Source organism: Manduca sexta, chromosome 28 (genome assembly GCF_014839805.1).
Source record: "Manduca sexta isolate Smith_Timp_Sample1 chromosome 28, JHU_Msex_v1.0, whole genome shotgun sequence".
Lineage (NCBI taxonomy): Eukaryota > Metazoa > Arthropoda > Insecta > Lepidoptera > Sphingidae > Manduca > Manduca sexta.
Genome location: NC_051142.1, coordinates 19,072,802 through 19,084,931, shown reverse-complemented (window position 1 = coordinate 19,084,931; position 12,130 = coordinate 19,072,802). Strand labels below are relative to the sequence as shown.

The following is a 12,130-nucleotide window of genomic DNA, read 5'->3' as shown; positions in this document are numbered from 1 at the left end:
GGGGAATCCCACAGTCTAGTAAAGATAATGATTAGTTTCCAAAGAGAAAATCGTTAATGCACAACCAGACTTTCGGTCAAGGAATAAACCCTACAAAGTTTTGTCAACTGAATAATAAAATAAACCTTTTTGAGCTTCATTTATTTAAAACTTATTTTTGGAACTATACAGAATGTGATACGATGAGGAACGTAATAGTATTATAAAGATACCATCTCTCGATGTAATACTTGATCCCGAGTCGGATGTTGGCTTTAAAAAGTTATTATATTTCCAATGTTACATTTCCACATAAACTCAACTTGAAATTAGGCAGATCGGCGACTATAAGTGCTAGCAAGTATTCAAAAATAAACACCTATAATAATTAAATCTATTGCTTGTCGAATGACTGACTGTATTGCGATTGCCATCGGCGGCTGTGTGGTTAATTTAATAATAATAATAATAATATCAGCCCTGTATTATATACTTGCCCACTGCTGAGCACGGGCCTCCTCTACTACAGAGAGGGATTAGGCCTTAGTCCACCACGCTGGCCTAGTGCGGATTGGTAGACTTCACACACCTTCGAAATTCCTATAGAGAACTTCTCGGATGTGCAGGTTTCCTCACGATGTTTTCCTTCACCGTTAAAGCGAACGATAAATTCACAAAGAATACACACATGATTTTTTAGAAAAGTCAGAGGTGTGTGCCCTTGAGATTTGAACCTGCGGACATTCATCTTGGCAGACCGTTCCACACCCAACTAGGCTATCGCCGCTTGATTAATTTGCAATGTCCGAAACTACACCCTTCTTTTTACGTCGGGGTTTAATAAAACCGACTAGATCGAATAAACAATTTTTTTAATATTATAAATAACTATGCACATTTTAAGTTAAATAGCTAATAGAAGTTATGTTCACCTATATTAATTCTTAAAAAAGGATTTTTAAATGCATTCTCGACATAAACACTCATACTTCTACAAAAGACAATCAATCAAAAGTTGGCTAATGTTGACTTGATTATTTTATTCTCAAAAAGGTCTATAGTCGTTTTTTATATAATTTGGCAAAATTACCATATTTATATAGTTGTAGATATACAGGATGTTTACATATGACTTACAAATTGTGATTATTCGAGAATATTTTGTGCAAATTATCTTGTTATTTGATTTTAATGGGTTTGTTTTTTATGTCGTAATCGGGTTACGTTTTGTACTTTAATGTTTATATAAATATTTAAAGTAGGACTCTTGTGCGAGATTTCGTTTGAGTGATTCATTGTTTTCTCTATTTCAGTCGAACATGACCAGGCACTGTGATGTTCCGTATCGCATTTTTACCCAATGCAAATACAAAAAAAGCGGTGATAGCTTATTTGGTTGATGAACGGACTGCCGAGACGAATGTCCGCAGTGAGGTGTAGTAGTATTAATATTATTATACATATATAAAATGTATGGTATATAAATATAAACACATTGTAATCCAAGGAGAGTAATAAATGATATTTCAACCAGAACAGTTGTCTTCATCTCCCCACATGGCGACCCTTGCCATACTTGGGGACGCGTCGCGCCGGTACTGTCTCAGTGTAATATTACGTCTCTACAGTAAATAAATTGAACTTTGATCCAAGATGACTCCTTCAAAACACGGCGAAGTGTTCACGCAAGTTGGTAAAATCAAAGGCTAAAATAAAAAATACCTATTTAAAATCCGAAGATGTGTCAATCAAAAGTAGACAAGGAAACGGTTTTCTTAAATCAGAATGCTGCTGGATCAAATAATGCCAAAATTGAAGAATTGAAGCTGCATATGTCTAGTATTAGTATTTTGCTCGTGGTTATATGTATCCTACTGGGTCTCGGAGCTATCTATTTAATGTGGAAGCAATATAAGAAATGTCACCATGCCTGGATCAATGACCAGATTACGCAAAATAATTTTCGTCGATCATTTAGCCGCGCTAGAGCCAATCGGGAAGAAGACAACGGCGTGCGTGATCCAATGAAATAGCAGAAGAGTCTTTTGTGTGCGTGAATGTGTTTGTGATACCTATCAAATAAAGTGAAATGTGAAAATCAATAGTGCAGTAACTCAAATATTTTATACATATTATTGACGGAAACAAATGTAATTTAAGGACATTAGTATTATACGTAAGTTATAATTTACTAAATTGAATAATGTAACATAAGACTCACGGCCCCTACTAAGGTAACAAACAATCAGAATTTGGTTTGTATAATATCATATCACCATATCATTTTATGAAAGGTTATGGAAGATGAATTACTTGAGAGTTTAGATGAGCTTAAGTTAATAAGAAAATATTTAATTAAGAAAGGAAAATCAAGATTTAAAGGTAATGTTATTAAGAATAAATTATCAGAAACGGAAAGTTTATATAAAAGTGTACGGAATTAATTCAATTATTATTGTCGAAGAAAGGAATAAAAACTGAATTTTGTAAATCGTTAGCTTTATTAGAAAGTGAGATAAAATTGAACTATCAAAAAATTGTTAATTTATGTGCGGAAGGCAAATCAGATAGCGGTAGTGATAGCGAATTTTGTAAAACGAGTTTATATCAAGAAACAATTATGGATTTTGATTTTAAGACCGCATGTAACTTGATTCCGATCATGAACGGTAAGGAAAATAACACCAAAAATATTATAGACACTGTAGAATTGTATGCAGAAACGTTGTCAGAACCAGGGAGAAAGATGCTCATAAAATTTGTTTTAAAAAGTAGACTAACTGAAAATGCGAAACTGCGTATGTCCAATGACTATTCATCTACGGATGAGCTTGTCAAAGATTTACGTAATATTCTGTTAAGTAAAAAGTCATTTACTGCAATACAATCACGACTGCAAAACGCAAAACAAGGCTGGCGTTCAATTGACCAGTATGGTACAGAGTTAGAAAAATTATTCACTAATTTGACAATATCGCAGGCTGATGGTAATTCTCAAAATTATACTGTTTTAAAACCGATTAATGAAAAATTGGCTATTAAACGATTTGCAGATGGATTAAATGATTCCCGGCTTAGCACAATTATCGCAGCACGTAACTACAACAGTTTGACAGATGCAATTCAGGCTGCAAAAGACGAGGAGTTGACGGCGGCATCTACTTCAAACGGTGAAAATATAATGCAATTTCAGCGTCGCAGTGGAGGTAAGTTTCAACCTAATATTTACCCTTATCATCAACCATCATACAATCAACAGTCTCGCGGACATCGGAAATATCCTCATCACCCAACTTCAAATAATTACAGAAGAGGTAATTATAATAATTATACAAATAATTTTGGTAGAGGTAGAGGAAATTTCAACAGTAATCGTGGTAGATCATTCTATAATTCTCGCGGTAACTCTCGGGGTTCATATAATAAAATAGATCGAGAGCGAACTAACCAACCAAACGAGAATCGATCGAGATATAAAACTCATGGTAGTGGTAATCAGCATCGCATGTTTTATACCGAACAGATAGATCAGAATGAACCTTTGAAATCCGATAACGATGAAATAAAGTTTTTCGATCTTAAACGTAATATTTTAGCATTAACTGGTAACGCGAAATTTTTAACTTTATATGTTGGCAAAAGGAAATATTTTTGGTTAGTAGACACCGGAGCATCAATAAGTGTGATAAAGAGAGATGCATTACCTAGCAACAGTATCATAAATAAAGATGAGACAACCATAAACGGTATTGGGGGTCAAATTCAATCGATTGGGTTTAGTCATCTTAGCTTGAATCATCATAGTGACAAACACTGTGTCGAATTTGATACCAAGCTTTATATTTTCAATAACATACCATTAAAGGCGGATGGAATATTGGGTTTAGATTTTCTGTGTCGTTATGCGGCTAGTATCAACTTAAAGAATAACATTGTTACTTTGTTTAAATACGGAATAGAATATATGTTAAAACTTCATGACGAAATTGATTATTCTAATGAAACATTACGTATTCCAGCGCGCAGTGAATCCATTCACTATTTGTTTTCAGATACTGATTTTAAAGATGATTGTATTATTAATAATAAAGTACTGGCAGAAAATGTTTTTCTTGCGGGGTGTATAGCTAGAATAAAAAATAATAGGATTCCAGTAAAAATTTTGAATACCAATGAACATGATGTTATAATACCAATGTTTCAACCGGAAATACATTCACTTCAAGATTATGATTTATGCAATTTTAAATGTATAGATAATAACTTAGAGCGAGTAACAAAGTTATTAGATATTTTGAAATTAGATCATCTTAATGTAGAGGAACGAGAATCCATTCAACAATTATGTGCTAAATATCCGGATGTTTTCTTTTTACCCGGAGACAAATTAACAACTACGAATATTTATGAACAATCAATAACTATCAAACCAAATACTGGTCCTGTTTATGTTAAGCAGTATCGATTGCCTCATTCTCTAAAAGATGAAATAAATAGACAAATACAAGATATGATTAATAATGACATAATAGAGGAAGCAAGAAGCGAATGGTCTAGTCCTATATTGTTGGTTCCCAAGAAAACTGAGGGAAATAAAAAAAAATGGCGGCTAGTAGTAGACTACCGAAAACTTAATGATTGCATTATAGACGATAAATTCCCTTTACCAAATATTAATGAAATTTTAGATTCACTTTGTGGCTCTATCTATTTCTCACATTTAGATCTTGATCAAGGCTATTATCAAGTAGCTTTAGATAAAAGAGTAGAGAATACACTGCGTTCACTACGAACACTGGGCAATACCATATGAAGAGATTACCTATGGGACTTAAAACAAGTCCAAGCGCTTTTAGTAGAGTCATGTCAGTAGCTATGTCTGGATTAACATATGACAGATGTTTTATATATTTAGATGATTTGATTGTTTTTGGAAGAAATTTAGATAACCATAACAAAAATTTAATGGATGTTTTACAAAGACTGAGAAAAGTTAATTTGAAATTGAATCCACAAAAATGTATATTTTTGAAAAAAGAAATCCTTTACTTAAGACATTTAGTAACAGAAAATGGTGTTTTGCCCGACCCAGCAAAAGTTGAAATATTACAGAAATATCCAGTACCGACTAGTACAGATGAAGTTAAAAGATTTGTAGCGTTCTGTAATTACTACAGAAAGTTTATTAAAAATTTTGCAAGTATAACTTATCCTTTAAATAAATTAACTAGAAAATATGAACCGTTTATATGGACTGACAAATGTCAAAGTGCATTTGAAACCTTGAAACATGCTTTAACAACTCCACCAGTCTTAGAATTTCCAGACTTTTCGGAGAATAATGAATTTATTATTCAAACAGATGCATCAGGTACGGCCATTGGAGCAGTTCTGAGCAATAAAAATATGAAACCAGTAGCATATGCAAGTAGACCACTTAATAAATCTGAACTGAACTATCCAACTATCCAGAAAGAATTAGTGGCTATTGTATGGGCTGTCAAATATTTCAGGCCTTATGTGTATGGCAAATCATTCACAATAATGACCGACCACAGGCCTTTAATATATTTATTTTCAATGAAAGATCCCTCTAGTAGACTTTTTAAAATTTAGATTGACATTAGAAGAATATAATTTTAAAATTGTGTATGTGAAAGGAAAAGAAAATAGTGTAGCAGACGCATTATCCAGAATTGATATTACTGTAGATACTTTAAAGGAAATGAATAAAGAAATAATGTTAGTTATGACTAGAGCACAGAAAAACAACTAGATAAAATTTAGAATACACGTATTTTTTAGTAATTCGGATAAACAGTGGCCTGATCAACCACGTGTAGTTGAAATACTAAAAATACCAAATGATTCTGTAGAAATGACTTTTATAGGTAATGAAGAATTAAATCAATTAAAAATACAGAATAACGTAGATGAAGAAAAGGAATGTTTTGTTTATAGTCATCATAGGAAAATATTATATATTAACCTTAACTTTAGGGCACAATTTTCGCGAGCCGAATTTGTAACTAAGTTAGCAAAGTTTTGTAGACATATAAATATAAATGAACTATGCATAGTAAAAACTAAAAATTGTGAGAGTTTTATTAAAGATATATTAAGAGAAATAAAAGATAACAAGGATTGGACCGGTCCACGAATTTATGTATTAAGAGGAGTTAGAAGAATAAATGATGAAGCAGAAAAGAAGTATATTTTACATGATTTTCATCTGTTACCCACTGCAGGTCATGCAGGTGTACGCAGGATGATTAATAATATTAAAAGAAAATTTTACTGGCCAGGCTTAGATAAAGATGTTAAAGACTTTGTAAGTAAATGCGTTAAATGTCAAAAATGAAGCATTGTAGATATGTCAAGGCGCCCATGGAGATAACTACAACAGCTTCTTATGCTTTTGAAAAGATCTTTCTTGACATCGTAGGTCCTTTAGAAAGAGATGTAGACGAAAATATTTATATTTTAACACTACAATGTGAGCTTACTAAATTTGTAGAAGCTTATCCATTAAAAAAATAAGGATACGGTAAGTGTAGCACATGCTTTAGTTCATAATTTTATTTTAAGATTTGGGATACCAAACGCGATAGCGACTGACCGTGGTACAGAGTTCGTCTCTTCAGTAATGGACCAGGTATGTAAATTATTAGGAATAAACAAAATTACATCCACAGCATATCACCATCAATCTATCGGTGCGCTTGAAAATTCACATAATAGTTTGAATACATTTTTGCGCATACAGTGTGATGGACAGAAAGACACATGGAGTCAGTGGATACAATACTGGTGTTATAGTTTTAACAATACTGTTCATACGGAAACAAAGTACACACCCTTTGAATTGGTATTTGGCAGAGCTAGTGTAATACCATGTAGAGTAAGTCATCATATAGAACCGCTATATAATCCAGATAGTTATCCTTTAGACCTTAAGTATAGGTTACAAGTAGCACATCAAGATGCTCGTAATAATTTAATTTTAAGTAAACAAATGCGTAAACGTTCATATGATAAATATCTTAATGATGTAAAATACAATAGTGGTCAATTAATATTGGTTAAAAATGAAACAGCCAATAAATTTGAAAGTCAATGGAAAGGCCCATTTGTCGTATTAAAAGATTTAGGTGTTAATGTTAAAATTATAAAAAATAATAAATGTGATGTAATTCATAAAAATAGAACAAAACCGTTTATAACTTAAATTGTATTAATTATATTATAACGATTAAATTTAATATAGCATATAAATATATAAAAAAAAAAAAAAAAAAAAAAAAAATCATATAATATTTTTTTTTTTTTTTCACCTGCCCCTGAGGTGAGGTGTAGTAGTATTAATATTATTATACATATATAAAATGTATGGTATATAAATATAAACACATTGTAATCCAAGGAGAGTAATAAATGATATTTCAACCAGAACAGTTGTCTTCATCTCCCCACAGCAGGTTCGAAACCCAAGGGCACACACCTTTGACTTTTCCAAATCATGTGTGTATTCTTTGTGAATTATCGCTTGCTTTAACGGTGAAGGAAGACATCGTGAGGAAACCTACATATTTTAGAAGTTCTCTATAAGGATTTTGAGGGTGTGAGAAGTCTAACAATCGCACTAGATCAGCGTGGTGTATAAAGGCCTAATCTCTCCCCGTAGTAGAGGGGCTCGTGCCCAACAGTGGGACAGTATATAAAACAAATATGATATTATTACATATATAAATACTGGGTAGCTCGCTAACAAAGCAATAAATACAATCTCGAAAAAGCTAGAATTCCGTATTGTTCCCCGCATGTTGCATCTCTTCTTCATATTATATGTAGGTATATTTTTATTTACCACTTAGTAACGGTCCACTGTAATCAAACCAGACGATCCGTGGAGAAGCAATTAGACCGACATTATAATAACGACGACCAAGAGAAACATAATGTTATAATGGTGGTAAATATGGTTTTTATTTCTGTGTGCGTTTGGATTGGATAAAACAGGTAAATTGGGATTTCTTTAATCTATTGAGAATCTTATCCAATGACGATAAAACGATATAATTTTTTGGCCAAAGGACCTAAGGTATAATTACGAATAACTAGTCTGTATTTATTTTCTTTAAATATCAACGGTATGTGCTCACAAAGGTATGCGCGTGTTTGTGTTATTAATTTATACTTATATATAAAATATATAAAGCGCCTTCAGAAATTTATCACAGGTAGCTTACTATCACGACACACGGCTAAATTTTTTTTAACTAATTACACAAAATATTTCTTTCTTAATAACCGGTTTCTTGAAATAAAACCGTTTTCCGAATAATTTTGCGTACGTTTAATGTTATAATTTTTTCCCGAGTTTCAAAGACTGCAGTTACCATTATAAGTGTAAAAATGTACGTAGATATTGCAACTGACTTTTTGGACGCCAACACCTCAGTCCCCTCCTTGAGCATGAAGGATGCAGTCTTGGAAATGCCGGGAGGAAATTATAATAAAATAAAACGCGATAAAATCCGAAACTAGTTTTATTTTAATGTCTAACATTAGCGTTAACATAACCGGTTCTTGTCACTTATTTTTAATATTACTGACTACATAATTAGTATTGAAATTAGAGGCTAAAACTATAGCTGATATGCGTTGACATTTATACCTATAACGTATAGCAGGGGCCTTATTCTCTATCCCGCACGTTATTTTAACAGTGCGTAACAAACACGTAACACAACGCATCATGTTTAGGACTATAGAAATTTGGCTTACAGAATACCATTCCACGCACATTTCTCGAAGATAACATGACACGGCCGCGTTACGCGTTTACACTATCATACAGAATAAGGGCCCAGGTGTCAACGATTCTTGAGTAATAGGTTTTGACTGTTGTATGTTTGTTATTCAAACATAAACCGCTGCAAAACTACAATGCACTGTGGAATTTTTAAAGATTCATATACGAGAGAAGCCGTTGAGCAAATTTAATTCCAAAAATAATATTAGAAACTGCATTTATACGTAAGATGCTACTAGTCTATTTTAAAAAGCAATTTAGATTAACATCATTTTTATCAGCAGATAGCAAAACAAGTAAATCCACCATCTAAGATCTCATACATAATAATTAATTTACCTAGGACATAGGTAGTATTATCCTTTATCCAATAATTACTTTATGCTAGAGCGTTATGGCCATTAGTACATTAAAATATTATATTTTTTATTATACAACCCAGGAATACCGGCGTGACGTTATGCTTATTAATGTATACTTGCTGGTGGTAGGATATATTTTATATCCGCCCGGATAGCGACCACCGTACACAAGGTGTTAAAACCCGCCATAGTGGCCCACGTGTGCCGCATTCTGGCATCAGCCTGTATATATCCAGTTCCAACAGGCCGGCATAGTTTTGTCGACTGCAGAGGAGTAATCATCTCTCGTCAATCGACATTCTACTGCACTCTACTCCAGTTACCAGCAGTTGCGGTGGGGTCAATTAACCGCGCACGTATAAAAAAAAGTCTACAGTCGTCGTAATAAGGTCTAAACGAGTATTTCATAAAAAACACATAATAAAATAATATTTTCTTTATTTACAGCATTCAAAACTCTTAAACTTAATAATACATCAAAATACTTACGTAACAATAAATAGGCTATCACAGGTATTTAATAAACCAGTTCAGACATACGATTATCCAAAATAGATCCCGCTAAAAATACACCTGTATACAGAGTGGACTTTCAACACCGGCAAGCAAAGGCAAAGCCTTAACAGCTGTACCTATAGGAACACTCTTTAGGAGACACTTATTTTTAAAGACATTAAGATTTGCATTTACAGTTTGTCACTGAATACTAAGTTTTGTTATATTTAAAAGCAAATTAGAGTCGCATTTCCTACAAAATGTAGGCTGGAAGATTTTTGCATTATTTAATTAAAGGTTCTCAAACCTCGGATGGTCCCGTACATATTTTTGATCTTGATAAACAAACGGATCGATCCACATCTATAATTTTTTTTACATAAATTGCTCATTTTCTTACGGACTTTGTATTTTTTTCAAAACATGTAAATGCAGATTTTACTGTCTTAAAAAAAGGCCAGTCTCCTAAGAAAGTTTTCTTGTAGCTACAACAGTTAAGGCAGCTGCCCTAATGCATCGTCTTAAAAATCCACCCTGTATAGTTAAATGTCAACAATGACAGTAGATAGGTTACTAAATTCGACAAAATCACCCTTACATCTTTTCATGTACGTTTTTGCGGGATTTATTTAATGATGTACAGAATGTCGCAAAAGTGGGGATCACATGCACATTATATAACATACATGTCTAGAATTAAACTCGTTGGTAAACGTCAATTATTTGTAAAACACGAGTAAACCGCCATGGAAAGCTGTATTCGCTTCTTAATATTACAAATCATTGCAAACCGCCCTTTACCAGAAGAAGTAGATATAACTAATCCCCTCTTTTCACAACAATTCTCTATAGAGACCGATGAATACGCAAGCTTCTGCATCTTAAATAGTTTATTAATGTCTACATCCATTTTTGTTGTAGGCATTCCATTATAGGGATGTTGACTGATACGTTTTACTGTTGACTGTTACTTAAAATTTATAGAAAACTTCGCTGGCTCAGTATAACAAGGGCCTATGTTAATTTTTACTCATGATGCCAAATATTTGATTAAACTTTTTCATGTTGGTAAAAATTAGAAAAGAATAATTTATGGTTCTTTCTTTATTTATCTTTCGGAATTATTGGAAATGTTGACCGAATAATACTTGGAGTCATGTGAACATCAATTTGTATATCAAATATAACATAGAATTTCGTAATAGTACGCTAGTGACTTGACGTCACGTTTCTGCTAAGTCATTTCTGCACGCCATTTTGAGAGAAAGAGATAAAAGAATGCCTAATAAATTGTTCATTATTACTGTGTAAATTTAATTCAACATGTCCACATCACTGTGACTTAATATCTTAAATTTATTGAAAGTCCACATCATCCCTAAGGGAATTATAAATATTGCATACAGGAAATCTTTTACTTAGTCATTATGAGACTGCGAGTTGTCAGAAGTCAGAAGATGCCGTCACATATTTACTATCAGTACTGCGGTGGTAATAAACGTGTCTATTTTGCTAGTAATTTAACATTAGACTGGATTCAGGGTTTGAAACGAAGCCTTTTTGTAGATTTTTCTAATCCAATATATTCTGTATTATTTAAAACAAAGCTAAATCATTTGAACAACGTGACTGACCCAACATAAGAAGTTGAAGAAGCATGAATCTCAATACGGCTGTGTGAAGCTAAATAATTTACCTAAAACAAAACATCAATTCTCTTACAAACATGTTCTTAATTTTATTAAGCACTGCACATAATTTATTATGTAACAAATAAGTACATACTTTGTACATTGATCACAATAATTGCTAGAATTAATTTTATTTAAATTAGTAGAGAGACAAGCAATAAACAGTAGGCATGCTATTGAACTTGAATTCCAAAATACTGTATGGCATTGTGCTCGTCTCTTTCAGACTTTGGATATCGAGTATCATAATGGAAAATAATTCATAAATTTGGAACGTAAACAGTGGCATTGACACCGATTTTCTTACATTCTTCGTGTCATTTTGGACCCTTATGAAACCAATCATAATCTTAGCAACTATTTTTAACTGTCATATTAATACATATTTAAAATTTATCACAAACAATAATTATTATAATTCACTTATTAATTTCCTTATTTTCTATTCTGAGTCAAAAATAACCCGTGCTAATGCCAGGTAAAAACGCAATGGCATATCAAGAGGTAGATAGAGGCGACTATTAAATGTCCGATCATTATCGGGAAGCCTACTCTGAAGAAGTGCATGAATGTGAACTTGTAACCGTGTTGTTCTGCAACTCCTGCGCACACCACGTTCGCGCTTGCGCCGATTAGCGTGCCGTTACCTAAAAACAAGGAATTTAAGCTGTAGATTTAAGAAAAAGGAATAAAAATCATCATCAACGTTGTGGAAGAATAAAATGCTACAACCCAACAAAAAATCGTATCATGTGAAAAATCTTGATAGCATCAAGAGATTTAGATCA

General features: G+C 32.7%; 1 protein-coding gene across 6 annotated transcripts in view; it reads right to left on the bottom strand.

The window, feature by feature from the left end:
• Window positions 1-9,577: 9,577 nt before the first annotated feature.
• Window positions 9,578-12,130, bottom strand: part of LOC115446400 (P protein) — a 47,982-nt gene continuing 45,429 nt past the window's right edge. For all 6 annotated transcript variants that reach the window (XM_037444392.1, XM_037444397.1, XM_037444394.1 and 3 more), the window contains exon 17: window positions 9,578-11,989. In XM_037444392.1, the coding sequence (XP_037300289.1) occupies window positions 11,811-11,989 (179 nt within the window). In that variant the 3' untranslated portion in view covers window positions 9,578-11,810. The remainder of the gene's footprint in view (window positions 11,990-12,130) is intronic.